We start from the raw sequence: 18,127 nt of genomic DNA, 5'->3' as shown, positions 1-18,127 counted from the left end.
TAATTTTTTTTCAAATTAGAAAAGGTTCATTCTTTTCGAAACTAATAAGAACAAAAGAAGTAGCATACAATTTTTTTTTTAACTTGTCGGTGAGAGTTAGATTCTTCGCCTTGTAACTCTATTTTCCCTTCCTCGCCCCTTATGTATATTTTTTTTCCTTAAACAACGCAAACAATTAAGGAGTTGTTCGGATTAGTTCAAAAGTTGGTCTATTTAGCTTTTTTTTTTTTTTTTTAAATGTTTGGTAAAAGTCATAGGTACCTTTTTAAAAACAAAAACCAGCCAATTAAACTACACTTCTGTTGTCCTACTATTACTTCCCGCCACCTAAACACTGATGATTTAACTGACACACACAGCACTTTCGTCTGTCTTAAGTTTTAACGACTTTTTTCCTCATATTTTCATTTTTTCTTTAGAATTATGGATTTTCAAAGTTTGGCCATAATTCTTCGCGGAGCACTTAGTCCCAACAGCGATGAACGTAAAGCTGCTGAAGAGAGTCTTAATCAGGTGTAATTTTTATCTATTTTTTTCTTTTCAAAATTTGGGCTTTATTGCTTCTTGTCTGTTTAATCTATTAAGGTGTAAAATTGAGCTTTGAGTTGCTTGATGTAATCTGTATTCAATAAAATTGGATTTGTTGTGTTATAATTCAATTAATCAATCGACTACGCCTCAATTGCAAGCTAGTTGGAGTTGGTGATATGAATTCTTTATATATTGCTCTATTTGAGGCCAATTTAAGTCAGGGGCAAACCTAGTTTACAAGTTATGTATTCATCAGTACTCAGTAGCTTTGGCTCTGCATATGTGTTAAAAGTCCACTAAATAAGTACAAATAATAGATTCCTAACCCAGTAAATCAAACCAGTTGTTGTAGAATTTCAAACTCGAACTCATAAAGTTCAAATCATGGCTAACACAATAGAGAAGGTAAAAACAAAGAGAGACTAGGAGCTAAGCTAAAAAAAAAACTAGGACTATTTCGTTATTTAAAAGGATAGGTAATGACCTACCACTTTACAAGCGGGTTTATTTATTGAACTAATACTGGGGAAATGAAATGGGAAATAAGCTAACATGCTCCTTTAGCATAAGTCGTTACCTCCAATACTAACTTGAGCCGAAAAATTTGTGTGCTGAATGGACATTCACTTTAATTAGCTTGTGTACGCGACATATCACTCCTTTTCCAGCTACTTGTAGAGGTTTTAGTAATTCAGGTCGTATTAATAGGAAACTCACATAGTCATAAAATGCATTCTAGATATGAAATGATAGTTTCTAAATTGAGAAGGGATGCAAATAGTTGGCAATCATGATCATGGGTGTGGGCCATTTTAGTATCAAATATTAGATCAATTGAGTGTTTGTGAACTTATATTTGATTTGTTAATGAGTTTGGCAATTATCTTGATTGTGTCTTTTGTTGAAAATTGCACATTGTGATTACTTTAAGAAAGAGAAGCTCAGTGTTTAGAGTTTGCTGAGAGTGAGTTATGTAATTGGATTCCCACTTCAAACTTGCACATCCCGTTCAAGGCAGATCCAAGATTTAAATTTAATAGGTTCAACATTTAGATTCTTACCATTGAACCAATTACACTTTTAAAATTATGGGCTCAAATTTAATATTTTTTGAAGTTTTGGTGATCTTTTCACATATATATCTGTAATCCCTCCATGATGAAAATGTTGAGTTTAGTTGAACTTGTTGATTGTACGCTTTAGTTGAACTTGTTGATTGTATACTCCATCTTCCACTGATTCCATTACTTTTTGTCAAAGAGTTCAGTTCAACAATTATTGCAGCTAGTTAAGTTGGACAATTGCACTATATTGCTTAATTTAAACTATTCTTCATTTCTTTCTTTTTGAGGTTGAATTGATCAGTGTTTTACAATCTTAGAGCTTTTTGATCAGAGATTGAATCGATCATCAGAAGAAGAATTAGGCCAAAAATTAGGATACATTATGGGAAAATCAAACTTCCAACGAAGAGAAGCAAATGAAAGGCTTTCATAAAAATTCTCGTAGAATCGAGAATGAAGTTTTCATTCTGTACATGCCAGATCATGAATTAGTAACTGCTTCCAATTTCCAAAAAAAACCCCAATTGTGTCGAACTTTTCATTTTTGGAATAGTTACGGAATCTCCATGAATAGGATCATACCTTATTCCATGGTATTTACATGAGGTTCCTCTTTTATCGTGGTATTTAAATCTGCAGTAATTAGTCAGACATCGGACGGTAATATTTATCTATTAATGAATGCTCTTCTATTTGCAGTTCCAATACACTCCCCAACATTTGGTGAGATTACTGCAAATCATAGTAGATGGGTCTACTGACATGGCTGTCCAGGAGGTGGCTAGCATTCTTTATAAGAACTTCATTGCAAAGAATTGGTCGCCTCATGATCCTGGTAATGATCTGTTCTAAAACCTTAGAATAGGAATTTTTTGTCTACATGTGATGATGTTTCGATTTTACATGCAATTTTGATTTTTCTGGCATTTTTCAAGCTACATTTAAGTGGCAGCTTAACTTTCATACTTACTAGGAAATTGTGTCAATGTAGGTGAGCAATCAAAAATTCTGCCAGGTGATAAAGAAATGGTGAGGCAAAATGTTCTCATTTCTGTTGCACAAGTTCCCTCATTGCTGAGGTATGTTGGCTCATTTATGTATTGTTCTGTATATTTTCTTTTATATGTTCTTATTCTAGCACTCTAATGATATAGGCTATGAGTTGTTAATTTGATAATGTGACATCTGATGCGTCTATATGCACGTGGGACTGTATGCTCCAAGTATTTTAACTGCAATTATTATGTGGCACACAGTTCCTATATGATGAGACAAAGCATGAATCTTTTGTCATTGACATTCGGATATGTTCGTTATTGTGACCAGAGTACAGTTGGGAGAATCCCTAAAGACAATGATATATGCAGACTATCCAGAGAAGTGGCCTACGCTTTTGCGTTGGGTGAAGCATAATTTACTGGACCAGCAAGTTTCTGGCGTCTTGTTTGTCCTGAGAATTCTTTCTAGGAAATACGAGTGAGTCTGTGATACAAATGAGTTCACTTTCTTTACAATCTCTCTTATCTTTCTTTTTGCCAGTGTAAAAGCTATTAATGCAAACTGTACTTAAGTATTTTTCTGCTGATTCGAAACCCGGTGAAGTCTGTGCTTCAGGAAATGGTTTTTATGTTTTTGAATCTCTTTTCCTTTGTATTCTCAAGTCTTCATGGAATAATGTTCATGTATAAAGGGTAGATATGCATGTTACTATTTCATGTATATAGGTGCATATGCATGTTACTATTTCTCTCTACAAAAGCCCAACAAAACATGCAATCTGCAGTTCTCTGCAAGAATAGTAAAATTAGTCCTACATTTTTGGTGGAACATTTCATATCATTAAGTTCTGCGAAACAAAATGGAACTAGAACATAGGCTGCAAAGCACATTCCTTATAGTGGCAATTACCTTTGCACTGTTGTAAAAATATATAGAGTTTAGGTTGCAGGTAGTGAACCTATAAAAGTAGCTCTTTAATTTCTTGGATGTGATCGGCTACGCTGTAGTTACATCTTTTAACAATCCATTGAACTGGACAACAACAAAACATGGTATAGGTTCATATGTTTTTTATCTTCTTTTTGCCTTTTCTTTTTTGGGTTGGGTGGGGTTTGGGTTTGGGTGGGAGGTTGTTGATGGTTTGTTGTATTTGAATTTTGAGTTGATATCTTTGTTCCAAAGTCTTCCATTGTCATTTCAACTCTGTGATGAAACCCTTTTTGCCTTTTGTTGTAGTTATTTATAAATTAGAGTGTTCGAACATGTGTATCTCAATTTCGGCTCAAGGGGAGGGGAAATTTTGTAGCTGTAGTGATGTGGAAAAACCAAATACCTTGTTGTGAAGTGATGAAAGTATACTATTTCCTTCATAAAGTATATCCAATTTGACATACATACCTTTTTGGAATGGCACAACAAGTTCGATTAGAAATTTATGCCATTCACAAGCTCTTGGGGGGTGGGGGAGGGGTGTAACTGTTTAGCGGGTTCTGTTGTGTGGCTGTTCAAGCAAAGCTTATTATGCGAAACTTTCTTCTTAACCATCCTTTACTGGATTGGTGAAAGTATGTTGTCTCTTCTGCTGTTCTCATGTTTTGTATCTATTTGCCAGATGCAGATTAGATGAGGAGAGGACACCCGTTTATCACATTGTTGAGGAAACATTTCCACATCTTCATAGTATATTTAACAGGCTTGTTCAGATAGCGAATCCGTCAATTGAAGTAGCGGAGTTGATCAAGCTCATCTGCAAAATATTCTGGTCATCTATATATGTATGTTTGGGTTAAATTGTTTTAAGCTCAACGCTCCTATTAGTTCACTTTTTTCTGCAGTGCTAGTTGTATCAACTTTACTGAATATATTTGGAGGTAACGTCAGAAATTTTGGTTTTTCTGTATTTGTAGAGAAGGGAGCCGGTCTTCCTTCTATTCAATTTTTTAATCCATCAAGTTGGATATGTTTCAGTTCTCTTATAAGAACATTATGATTAATGTTTCTTGCTGTTTTACAATATCTGACTGAAGAAGCATGTGATCATTGTAGGGCGTTTGTTTGAATTTGCAATTTATTTCATCTTCTTAAGGCATGATAAATTTTTGATCTGGCTAATAATAGACAGATTTAACCTGGCTTGCATAAACAATGTGAGTTCTGGTTATTGATTTCAGTGCCGATGAGATAGCTAAATTGGCTCCTGAGAATATCTTTTCCATCTTAAACCGTTTTCTCAGTTGGAGATTCCAAAGAAGTTGTTTGATCCAAATGTATTCAATGCTTGGCTAGTTCTTTTTCTGAATATATTGGAGAGGCCCGTTCCTTTGGTAGGCCAACCAACTGATCCTGAGATAAGGAAATCATGGGAATGGTGGAAGGTGAAAAAGTGGATTGTTCGCATATTAAATCGACTTTCCTTGTGGTAGAATGACACTTACTTGACACTGCAATTTATGGCTTACTGCTAATATTATCTAACACCTTTTGTTTCCTAACTCTTCCAATTTTTTTCTCTGTATATCCCAGGTTTGGAGATGTGAAACTTCAAACCCCAGACAATGAAGCTCAAACGTTTCAGGAGAATTATGCTGGGAATTTTTTTGAATGTCACCTTAATTTGTTGAATGTTTTACGTGGCGGTTGTTATTTGCCTGATAGAGTGACCCACCTCGTTTTGCAATATCTAAGCAATAGGTTTGTGCAAACTGCTTCTTGCTTTATGAACCACAGTTAACTATATAATGCGTGCCCATCTGAAAACCTCTCCTTGATTATTCCCCTTGATAAGATAGTCTTTTTACGTATGGCCTAGTGGTCAATGAAGTGGATTTAGAACGATTGAGATCTCAGGGTGAAAAATACTAGGTGATTCTTTCCCATATGTCCAAGCCTTCGTTAGTAGAGTTACCTGGTACCTGTTGCTGGTCAACAGGTGGGAGGTAGCATGTATCCCGTGGAATTAGTCGAGTTGCGCGCAAGCTGGCCCGGATACCACTGTTATAAAAAAAAGATAGTCTTTTTACTGAGGAAAGGAGACAATGGCATCAAATGCTAGTAACATGATTAGATTTCTAGCTTTTACATCTAGCTTTGCTGTGAGCCACACCATGTTGTCTATTGTAGGTTTCAAGTATATTAAGGAAATATTCATTTATTTACCTTACAGAAAAAGTAAAGTAAATATCCATTTCTTTATACTAGTCAATGTTTAAAATTGAGTGCTCTGGTGTTAATTTTTCAGGAAGAAAAATATAAGATGTGGTGATCAGGTGTAGGTCTTAAGAAATGACATAAAGCTCATTTGTAATTGAGTAAAGCTACTTCTTTGAGGTTTTTCAGTTGTAATTTAGAGAGAGACCCTAGTCAATGAGAATGTAGTACAAAGGGACACAAATTAGTTTCTTTATCAAGAAAAAGGGATATAAATTAGTTTAGAAAGGGTTTCTCTACCCAAAGTTTCTACCAAGGAAATCTCCAGGATTGTAACACTAGTACTGAGAGATCAGATACGCCTTCACCAGTTTATGTTTTTGGGACATCTTAAAATGATATATATCCACAAATTAATGTATACATTTTCATTTCTATCCAGCATTTAAACAAATAAAAGATAATGAGGTATTTTTTCTCACTGCACTAACTTACCTTCCGCTAGACAGCCAAGTGATGCTCTTTCTATCACACTAACTTACCGGACGTTAATCAACTTTGTTTCATTTCTTTATCAAAAAAAGAAGAAGAATAGAAACTAACTTACTGGACGTTAATTAATGTATTTTTGCACACTCATTGATGCAGCGCAAAAGGCATATTACTTTATTTAACTTTGTTATTACTCAAACTACATCACATAAAATGCCAAACTTATGGATGGGAAGTCTTAGATAGGTGAGTTCTTGACGAGAATAAACAACTCTCTAAGTCCGTTAGTCACTTTGTAATGTATTGGATGCTGAGAAGAAAACTAGTTTTTGGTTCATAAACTGGAACATAATTTCAGGGTGCCATATGTTAGAGGCATTGTTTAATATGATTTTGTGCTTGGAAGTCTTTGGAAAATCTAAGACCTGGTATTTTTGGAAAACTATGTTTTTGCTCTTTTACCACCATATGCCAAATTTGTCACTTCTTCAGTTTTATAAATTATCTCTATGGATTTAGGTTTCTAATAGGTAACTAATCATTGAAATGAAGCCTTGGTTTTAGTTTTCAATTTTAGGGACATGCTACTGCCGCTGTTCTGTCACTTCATGTTTTGTTCCTCTGGCACTATCTTTTTCGCCTGTCTAACTTTCTGGATATTTTTTCTTCTTTGTAGTTCTGGTATCTGATAGGAGACTATTGCTTTTACGTTCCTTTGCATGCTTATTTCATTCTGCTTTTTACTGGCAGCATCTCCAAGAGTAACATGTACATCTTGTTGCAACCACGACTTGATATTGTTCTTTTTGAGATCATATTTCCACTTATGTGCTTCAATGATAATGATCAAAAGCTTTGGGAGGAAGATCCTCATGAATATGTGAGGAAGAGTTATGGTAATTGATTTGTTTTCTGATATATACCACTATCTCAGCAGAACATGACTGAGTTTTGTCACTATACAATGACTTTCCTCACTACAATTCTGCAGATGTAATTGAGGATTCATATAGTCCTAGAGCTGCTGCGAGGGATTTTGTAACCGAGTTAGTGAGAAAGCGTGGTATAAAGAACCTTCAAAAATTTATGCTGTTCATTGTGGAAATTTTTAAGAGATATTTTCAATATTTTTAGTTAACTCAGTTCAACATGTGATGATAACAAACCTTATGTATTTTGACAATTTCATACTTTACATGTATATTTCAACATTCCTTCAGTTATAGTAAGTTTCATGATAACAGACCTTTGCATTTATCTTTTGACAATTTCATAATTTAGATATGAGGAGGCAGCTCCAGAATACAAGCCCTATAGGCAGAAAGATGGAGCCCTTTTTGCAATTGGAACTCTATGTTACAAACTAAAACATACTGAACCATACAAGTCTGATCTTGAGCTTATGCTTGTACAGCATGTTTTCCCGGAGTTCAGCTGTCCCGTGGGCCATCTTCGAGCCAAGGTGTGTAGGATATGTTGCCTATTTCTTGATTAACATGCACTTTGTATCCTCCTTGATAAGTTGTTCGTTCTGTCACTTTCTGATTCCCTTAGTTAATTGAGAGGCATATACTGAACGATAACATATACTTTCTTATCTTCACCGATCCTCCCCATGAGAGTCCGATGTGATAAGTTTTATGGTGAAATGAATAGCGTATGATCTGTGTTCAATGCCGTCCTTTTATACAGCTTAACTATCTTGATATCTATTTCAAGCAATGTTGACTCCATTGTTCTTTGTTTGTCTGATTGTAAAATATTTACAAAGCCTCGATAGCTCAAGGAGCCAATGTACACTAATTAACTCATTTAAATATTGGTAGCTGCTTCCTTTTGTAATGTTAAACCCATGTTGCTGCTGCTCCTTTTTCAATTTATGAATGAAGGTTGATGCTTGACTTATTCCTCATCTTTGAACAAATTCTTATTTCAGATAGGGATATGCCATTTCCTCCTTTTTCCTTCTAAATTTTGAAACTGATTTGGATGTAGCGTCACTGCATTAAGCTATTTAATCTTTCTACCATATTAGGCAGCTTGGATTGCTGGAGAATATGCCCATTTAAACTTCTCAGATCCAAATAACTTCCGGAAAGCGTTACACTTTGTGGTGGCTGGAGTGCATGACCCTGACCTCCCAGTTCGTGTTGATTCTGTTTGTGCTTTACGTACCTTTGTTGATGCGTGCAGAGGTAACATTTAGTTGACACTATCATCTCTTATATTTATCTCACTGAGCCCTGTTTAGACTTGGCCATGTGTTTATCCTCGCAGATTTGAATGAAATCCGGCACATTCTTCCTCAACTACTAGATGGTATGTGCTAAATTTTTATTTCATTTCGTAAAAAATAAAAAATTTAAGCATCTCTTGATGGATTTCGTTAAACAATCTTTTCACAACAAGCGCATTCAGAAATTTACAAACTAATGAATGAAGTTGAGAATGGCGATGTTGTATTTACCCTTGAGACTATTGTGTACAAGTTTGGTGTGGAGATGGCTCCTTATGCTCATCGGTTATGCCATAATCTGGTGAGAGTATATGTTATTAGAGGAATTTGAATGCAAATGATATCTTGCTCAGTGGAATCTAATAGAAGTTGTTCTTTTTAGGCTGCTGCATTTTGGAAATATATTAACACGGCTGAAGATGATGACGATGGTGATGATCCTGGTTCTCCGGTTGCATTTGGATGTTTGCGAGCCATAGGCACAATCATTGAGTCAATTAGCCATCTGCCACACCTCTTTGTTCACATTGAGCCGACACTTGTCCCAATAATGCGTAGGATGCTGACTACTGATGGACAAGGTGCTTTAGTCTTTGTTGAGCTTGTTTAACTTTTTGCTATTTAGTAGGACAAAAGCATTTGGTTGAAGTTAAAGTTTCCGAATTCTGTAAGTTAGATTTCAGCAATATGTCCTACATAGTATAATGGACAAAATCCATTGTCCTTGAAGTCGTGCTGTGACATTAGCTGATGCCATCAGCCAAACTTCGTTTTTTGTTAGGGCGAAGGCAAATAGAAGGAAAATGGAAGAGAAGTTTAAGAAGTGCATTTTGGTTTGAGAGAAAGCAAAGAGGATATGAAGATACAATATGCTTTCTCTGTCCTATTTCTTAAGGTAAGTGGGTCAAGATGAAAGTGATTTTGCTCTCTTTTTTCTTTTCACTTCCTCTATGTAAAATGAAGGGGAAGTGGAAAAGTTCTGTTTACTTTTTATGTGTTTTAAATTACATTTTTGAAATGTTAATCTCTGGAATGACTACAACTATCATGCCAAAAGTTAATTATTTTTTTGAAGGATAGAATGTGAAAGCTAAAAACTGTTCCAATTAAAAAAATAACTAAAGTTTAGTTTAACTAAGGTATAAGTGAGCATTCCTTCTCGATTAAAACAAAAGGGAGCATTCCTTCATTCCCACTCTATCTGCTTAGGAGAACATGGTGAATCAATCTTTCTCTGCTTTCTTATTTGTTCAGCGAAATTTTAGTAAAAATGTGACAAATCTGGGCTGAGCGTATCCTAAGTCATATATGTTTGCAGAACGTAGTTCGAACTGTGAGTCCTCATCTTGAAACAAATTAGATACCTTTGTAAACCTCTAGGGAAAAAGTATGTCTCCCTTCTCACTGATTCATGTTCCTGCAGAGATCTTCAAAGAAGTTACGGAAATTGTCTCATTTATGACATTTTTCCCGCCAACAATATCCATGGAAATGTGGAGTCTTTGGCCATTAATGATGGAAGCACTTCTAGACTGGGCTATTGACTTCTTTCCAAGTATGTCCAAAATATATCACTTGTACTTTGCTGTTGGGTAGGGCGATATTTTCTATTTTGTTGGATTGGTAGTTTTAATGGGGTTTCTCTTCCCTTTATTGGTGGTAGCATATTTGCTATGAGACACTAGCTACTCTTAGATCTTCAACAGGTTTCTTGGAAGTCATTTTATGATCTATTAAGTCGCATGATGATTATTTAAAGTTTCGAGAAAGAATAATCATCTCTATCAAAGGGTAGCATGTGATAGATCGAAGTTTCATGGATGAGAAGCTTTTTGTCTTTGTTTTTATAGTTGCTGGTAGGCATTGTCAATTTGGATGGCTTTCATGCATCTTATTTGTACTCTTCTCTTTCCTCTTTCTACTTTTTTCTTTCTGGCTTTCCTCCTTTTAATTAATGGGTTGGGAAGGGTGTTGGTGATGCAAATAACTGCAATCCATAATAGATGGTTCGGTAATTGCTGTTTTAGCACCCTTTCAAGGAAGGGTCATCTTGGCGGGCACCTTTTATTCTCCCTAACTTTGAAAGCATGATGTCACAGTTGTAGAACTAAGTAATGTCCAGCTTGCTCGAAGCTCGATTATTCACCAATGATGCATGCTCCCACCAGGACAGGTATTGGTAAATTCGCCCACCAAGACTTAGACAGATGGGAAACGATCACCTTTTTTTGCCTCTTCTACCAGACACTGGTCTCCAATGATCTCCATTGAAGATTCATCAACTGTCAGACCAGTATTATGAAGATAGCGTTTATCAGTTCATGCGTGAAACCATGCACTTCAAACAGTGATGCAAAAAGTGATCCAAACAAGAAGTGTGCGTACGTTGCATCCCAACTTTGAGGAGTTGGATTAATATCGGCATTATATATGTTGAATGCCGAAACTAGTTAATTTAATTACAACTTGATTATTATAGTACTTCTTTTTTGATAGGTAAAGTAAGATTATAGTACTAAATTCATGTCAGGTAATTTTTAATTTTTCGTAAATTATGCGCTTCACTTCAAAAAGCATGTTTTTTGCTTCAAGTTCCATGGATCTTGTCGTTTTTTCGCGCTTCTCGCTTTTAAAAATATTGCACTAGACCACTTGAGGCTAAATTGATATCCTAAGGCAGATACTTCTTGAGCTTTCCCCTTTCGAAATCAATGTCATTCTTTTAAATGGTTTGAGTCATAAGAATTATAAAGCAGCTGAGACCCTTGCTTTGCTCATCAGCCTTTATGCTTTTACCGAAAATGAAAACCCAATTATTGCTATATTATCCTTTGAGAATGTGTAATTTATATATGTTAGGTCAAGCATTTTTGCTTTTCTAAATTCCACACACTTTCCGACTTTGACTTTTTCACATGAAACAACTGTCAGAGCTGCTTGTCACTTTACAAAAACAACATATCTGGCTTGGCTGCTAACTAAAATTTCTCCAAAGGCTTTTGTCGTTATGTTCTTGTATTGCTGCTGCACCAATACTGTAGTGCTTAACATATTTTGGTGAATTCTTCTGTTAGAGATGCTTGGTGCTGCAGAATGCGGCATGTTCTTTGTCTTTTCACTGGATAGTAAATGCTTTATCATTTATATGCAACAGAAACGTACAGTTCTTATGTTTTCCTGAGCCGAGGGTCTATTGGAAACAACCTCTCTACCTTCACAAGGTAGGGGTAAGGTCCGTGTACACACTACCCTCCCCAGACCCCACGATATGGGATAATACTGGGTATGTTGTTGTTGTTGAAAAGTACAGTTCTTCTTCCATTACCTGATCTAGTTCCCTTGACTGTTTTTGGATTTATATTTTTGCAGATATTCTGGTTTCTTTAGACAACTATATATCCAGGAGCACTGCCCACTTCCTAACATGCAAAGATCCAGACTACCAACAAAGTCTTTGGAATATGATTTCATCTGTAAGTGGAATATTGACACTGCAGTTTGGCCCTGCTCGAGTGAGGCAGATTAAAATATGTAATACTGCTTTAAATTTTTGAACAGGTCATGGGAGATGAGAGTTTGGAGGATGGGATCATTGAGCCAGCACCAAAGCTTATCCAAGTTCTATTCCAGAACAGCAAGGGACAGGTAGATCATTGGGTTGAGCCATATATCAGAATAACAATCAAGCGTCTTCGTCAAACTGAGAAACCATATCTGAAGTGCCTCTTGATCCAAGTGGTAATACAATTCATCTAAACCGAGGAATTTCCAAATGAGGCCCTGCACTAACTTGTTAACTTCTACATGAACTTAAGATAAAAATGATAAGACTTTGGATGATTTCTTCGGGTGCATATATGAGTCTATATTAACCGAGCCGAATGCAGGTAATAGATAATTTTTTACTTATTTAAATGTTGGGAAGTGTAAAGATGTATATTGGAGTTATCACCTCTTCTGCACTTGACTGCACTCTGCTTCTGATTGTATATAATACGAGGTGAAGTATTCAAGTACCGGGAGTAATGGTTTATGGACCGTGTGTAGTAGATCACTTAAGTTTAATTGTTCTAACTATTTGTTTCTAATGTTCCATTCTTTGATGATTTTCCTTTGGCAGATTGCTGTTACTCTTTATTACAATGGGTCCATGACACTCAACATACTTCAAAAGCTTGGTGTTGCTACAGAGATCTTTAATCTTTGGTTTGAGATGTTGGGACAAACTAAAAAAAGTGGAGCTCAGGTTAACTTTAAAAGGTAAGCCTTCTTGCTTTCTGTTTGGATGGAAAGGAGAGATATTGCAAAATGGAGAACAGGACTTCTAACACCTGTTATATTGGTTTTGCAGGGAACATGACAAGAAGGTTTGCTGCTTGGGCTTGCTATCTTTACTCTCTCTTCCGGCAGATCAACTGCCAGAGGAAACCTTAGGGCGTATTTTCAAAGCGATTCTTGATCTGCTTGTTGTCTATAAGGATCAAGTAGCAGGTTAAACCTCTATTACCTCCCACCTTCCACATAATATCATTGAATCTTGTGGTCCACTTTCATCTAATTAGTTTATGATTGTTTTCGGAAGCTGCTAACGAAGAGGAAGCTGAAGATGATGATAACATGGATGGAGGATTGCAAACCGAGGAAGGAGATGAAGCTGACAGCAATAGGATTATAAAATTGGCTGCGCAGGTGAGTACCTTTAAAATGGTGCTCTTCAAAAAGTATAGGTATCTGTGTCCTCTATTTAGAGTATCTATTTTTAAAAAATCATAAAAAAATAGAGTATCTTTTAAAAATTCAAAAAAACAGTGTATCTATTTTTTCTTTTGGACTTGTAGTCGGCTATGACTTGACTGTCTTGTTTATGTTGAACAAAGAATAATAGCGGACCTGTACTATTGCAATCCTTTAAAGGTGTGATAAAAACGTTATCCTGTTAGGGTTATCATTTCTTCTGCGCTTGACATGCTTTGCAGGCAAAGGCTTTCCGTGCTATTGACGAGGACCCATTCATTCTCTTTATGGAAACTATCAAAGGTATGCTGCTGCTTCTCCTCTGCTTAACTGATATCAGGAGTGCTTTTAGGTTGGTATTAGGCAATGTACTGACTTGATTTCTACCCCTCCTCCCCGGGACGTCTGAATCCAGCAATGCAAGCATCTGATCAATTGAGGTACCAGAGCCTCACCCAAAATTTGGACTTCCATTATCAAGCGCTGGCAGATAGCATTGCTCAGCATGCTGAGCAGAGAAGAGTAGAGATTGATAAGGAGAAAATGGAGAAGGAATCAACGACCGTTGCTTCATGAAAATTCAATTTGCTTCAAGTTCTTTGGTTGTTCCATTCATTCAAGAACTATTGGAGAGAGGCTTGAATGAGTTGCCAACTCTGTATGTTTCGAGTGGTTAGTCTGATATCATATCCATTTGTACATTGTGGTTCTTTGGGCTATGAGGCAAAGTGTGGTGTCAGGGCCGTTTGCGTGCACCTTGGCTATTCCATCAGATACTCGTTACAGCCTACCAAGAAAGATATGCCTCTTTGCAGCTATCATTCCTTTCTTCGTTTATTGGTCAATTTTTGGGTTAGTAGGTGTTTCTCATGTCAGAGGTTTTGTGCAATTAGCACTGCTGCTTATTGTAAAAAACATTTCATATTCTTTGATGTGTAACTCATGAGGAAAATCATAGCTTTATTTGTTCATCATTTTGAATAGTTCTTTGATTTTGCCCTTTCAAAGGCACTCTTTCTTTCTTTCTTTCTTTCTTTTTTTCTTTCTTTCTAGGGACTCCATAAATTCCTTCAAATTAATCATACTGGCTATTTCTGAGTCTACATTTGACTGGAGTTTGGATAAAAAGCTGGGGATTGCCAATTTTTTCTCGAAAGTTTGTGTTATTCAACCCCAAACAGTAAAAATCGATCTCCTGTTTATTTGGAAGGAAGCAGTATTCTTAATTCTGATTCAAAAAATAAAGGCCAAACCCATAAATGCCCCCTAAAGTTGGCTTCACTTTTCATTTTCACACTTTTACTTCGACATTTTTCATTTTGACACTCCAACTAATTCTCTCACATTGCCACTTAAACACAAAACGCTGACTTGTCACATTGTGTGATTTGCACTTCTTTTGAGTGCGTGGAAAGCTGAATTTTTTTTATTTTTTAATTTTTTATCTTTCAGCTTTTGAAAAAGTGGTGTTGGTGGTGTTGACGGCGGAATTGGTAGCGGAGATGGAAGGAGGAAGCAGAAAGATAAAAAATTTAAAAGTAAAAAAATTTCAGCTTTCCACGAGCTCAAAAGAGGTGCAAATCACAATGTGATAAGTCATCGTTTTGTGTTTAAGTGGCACATGAGAGAATGAGTTGAAGTGTCAAAATAAAAAAGATCGAAGTAAAAGTGGCAAAATAAAAAACAAAGCCAACTTTAGGGGCCGCTTATGGGTTGAAGATCGATAACGCTTATCTTAATTCTTTATCATTAATCCTTTCTAATATTGCACTCCTTTTATTAGTTCATTAATTTTATGAAAGACACAAAAAAGATAAATTAGTCAGGTCGTAATTATTTTATTATATTAATAACCATAATAAATAAGTTAAAATAATTGTTACATGGAAATCCAAACAAGACTGGTAAGGTTACTAATGCAAATCTTTAAGGGGCAAGTGCACAAATCTTTAACTACTCCCTCCCTTTCAAAAGATTGACACGATTACTATTTGGGAAGTCTAAGACGCTCTTCTTTGACCATATTTTTTATAAATATTTTAAGTTATGAATTAATATGAGTTATAATATTTTTATGTAGTTTTCGAAAATATAAATTTTATTTTCAAAAACTTGAAGAATCTATGTTCAAATTCACAGTCAATGTTAAGTACTTTTGAAATAGGAGTAGTATTTATTTTGTCCTAAAATTTTAAACTAAAAAATTTAACTTTAGGACAATGAAGGATATTTTTTATCCTGAAAAATTGAAATAATTAATTCTTAAATAACAGCCATTTACGGTGGCTACGTGATATGATTTCGACATTGCTTTTAGAGGTGTAACCTCTCTTCTACTAATTTCTTTTTCTTTTTTTCCCCCTAAATTCGGACAATTTTTCAATTAAGATGAAAGAAGAAAGGGGTGTTTTAGGGAATAATAGGATTGAAGATGTCCGATGGCTTTGTTATTTAACCGAGTCTGAACTTGTAAGTTTTCTCTCAGTGTGTGTGTGTGTGTTTATTTTTTATTTTTGGGTGATATATCTTAGGTTTTATTTGGTTGAATTGTTAGGATTTATTAATAGGTTTGAAAGTGTTGATACAACAACGTGCCCAAAAAATTGGCCACGACTCTTTAGCTAACAATTTTTCTTATTCTCCAGAATTTATAACAAAATTTATTGGTTATATTGAAGCTTGCACTAGTGAAAAATTGGTGAAATATTTGCTGTTTGCTGTATAAATTGTTGAATTATTTATCTAGTTTTGTTCCAGATTAATTGTTACTTCCTTTAAAAAAAGAAATTTATGTGTCAGCTCCGGATATTTTGTAAAGTAATTCTTATCTTAAATGATAATATTTTTACATCATTTTAAGTGAAAGCCCCCAGTATTTAGTGGTAAGAGCGCAACATATGATGTGTGAATTAGACGCGTGTGACTGTTTCATAATGCAGTGCATACAAAAACCTGATATTTAAGTGAATTAGGGTAAAAGGGCATTTTCATATTTTACCGTGCGCTACTGACGTTCGGAGATTTTTTTATTATAAAGGTTCAAGTGAAGTTTGATCTCTTTATTATTTTCTCATAATATCTATTTGGCAGGTTTTATTTTGATTAAGAATCTTAAAGGGAAACTTGAAGATCTCTCTATTACACCTGGTACAGCTGAGTCCTCTGCAAATTTAGATATATGTAATTTGTTAAATCGTGATTTAGACAACACTTTTTCCAATATGGGGATTGAACAGCTTAGCTCCTACATTTGCAGTGATAAGAGGAAGAGAATTATGGAAATGTAAGTTCTTCAAAACGTTGTTATGATACTAATATTGTTTTCCTTTTTGTCCCTTTTGTCTTTTTGTTTTTTTTTGAGCCGAGGGTTTTTCGGAAACAGCCTTTCTATTCCTTCGGGTAGGGGTAAGGTCTGCGTACACACCACCCTCCCCAGACTCCATTAGTGGGATTTTACTGGGTTGTTGTTGTTGTTGTTAAGTTCTTCAAAACTCATTTTGTCATTACCTCGCAAATTAATTTTCTGAATCACATTAGATTATATTTCTGAAATCATTCTTTTGGTCCATCCTCATTTATGATTTTTGATTTTTTTTATAATGGTGGTGTTGCGATCAGCTCCCGCGCGGCTTGACTATCCATCAGTTACCTACTCAGGGCCGAAGCAAGCCTTTGTGTTGTGGACTTGTGGGTTTGGCTTAACCCAGTAATTTTGATCCAAATTTTATATTTGTTTTAAGAAATTTATTTAATATGTATAAATTATTAATTTAGAATTCAGTAACTCAAAAAGAGTAGAATTCCGAACCGGTAACTTCAAATTCTGGTTCCGTCTACTACACCTCTCACATGCAAAGGTATCGGGTAAATCCAACCATCGAGTCTTAAAGAGATGGGAATATATTTAGTGATTTTGCCTCCGCTTAAATTTTAATCCTGATCTCTAAGGTTTGCATCCACTTTATTGACCATTAAGCCACATCTTTAGATCTTGATCTCTAAAGTCAGCATGATTTCATCATTTGTACCTTCACCCACGACCGTTAAGTCCTGGGTTCGAGTAACGTTGGAGGGAAAGTGTGGAAACACTATAGATCCTCCTAATTTGGGAGGGTTTTTTTAATAATAATAAAAAATATATATGTGAGCAATCTCATTTTTGGACATGTATAATCGGTATATGCATTAAAGCATGACTTCATCTGTTGTAGGTTTTTTGAAGACATGTCTCCAAATGTAAAGCAGAGAGCTAACATGGGCAGCAGTAGCTAGTAGGGGTTACTGCTTAATACTCCCTCCGGTCCATAATAAGAGACATTTTTTGTCTTTTTATTTTGGTCCAAAATAAGTGACCTTTTATATAATCAAGAATGAATTAATTTTGTTTTTCCAAAATTTGCTTTTATTTACATATCCCAGTATGTCAAGTTAACAATATGTAAATTTTAATTATGGGTAATTTAGTCAAAATACCTATTTTTTTTTAGGAGTTATTATTTTCTTAAGGAGTGTGCCAAAGAGCAAATGATCACTTATTATGGACGGGAAGGAATATGAGTTAAGTCATGTGCTTTAGATGAGTTTGTGCTTCAACAAATGGTGCACAAAGTGATTCTAACAAGAATAATTTCAACTTTGGGTTGGACTAATATCGGTATTTCTGTATACTGGATGCCAAAAGTAGTTATTTTAATTACAACTTAATTTGTATTGAACTGAACTCATAAATGTTTGATACTTTTCTTAATTCCAGTAAGCGTTGCTCGCTTCAAGCTCCAGTTGGAGAATAGATTTCAATTCTCTTCTTAAATAATCGAAAAATTCTCGAGGACCAATAACTCACGATTTGAAACTCAGTGGATAATATGTCTGCCTTTTTACGTAAATACCAGACTTCTATTTGTGGCAAGGTTCAAGCCTGTGA

General features: G+C 35.3%; 1 protein-coding gene across 1 annotated transcript; it reads left to right on the top strand.

The window, feature by feature from the left end:
- The first annotated feature begins 308 nt into the window (after positions 1–308).
- Positions 309–14,306, top strand: LOC107805316 (importin beta-like SAD2). Its single transcript, XM_075231301.1, has 22 exons — positions 309–513; positions 2,295–2,430; positions 2,587–2,674; positions 2,922–3,071; positions 4,207–4,369; positions 4,829–5,013; positions 5,118–5,285; positions 6,984–7,129; positions 7,225–7,352; positions 7,519–7,695; positions 8,269–8,428; positions 8,511–8,552; positions 8,643–8,770; positions 8,852–9,050; positions 9,893–10,024; positions 11,839–11,942; positions 12,028–12,207; positions 12,590–12,729; positions 12,821–12,960; positions 13,052–13,158; positions 13,446–13,506; positions 13,619–14,306. The coding sequence occupies exons 1-22, from the start codon at positions 424–426 to the stop codon at positions 13,777–13,779; spliced, it is 2,985 nt and encodes a 994-aa protein (XP_075087402.1). The 5' UTR covers positions 309–423; the 3' UTR covers positions 13,780–14,306.
- The last annotated feature ends 3,821 nt before the right edge of the window (positions 14,307–18,127 follow it).

Source organism: Nicotiana tabacum, chromosome 15 (assembly GCF_000715075.1).
Source record: "Nicotiana tabacum cultivar K326 chromosome 15, ASM71507v2, whole genome shotgun sequence".
Lineage (NCBI taxonomy): Eukaryota > Viridiplantae > Streptophyta > Magnoliopsida > Solanales > Solanaceae > Nicotiana > Nicotiana tabacum.
Note: the sequence above shows the minus strand (reverse complement) of the source record. Positions and strands in the feature narration are given on the sequence as shown.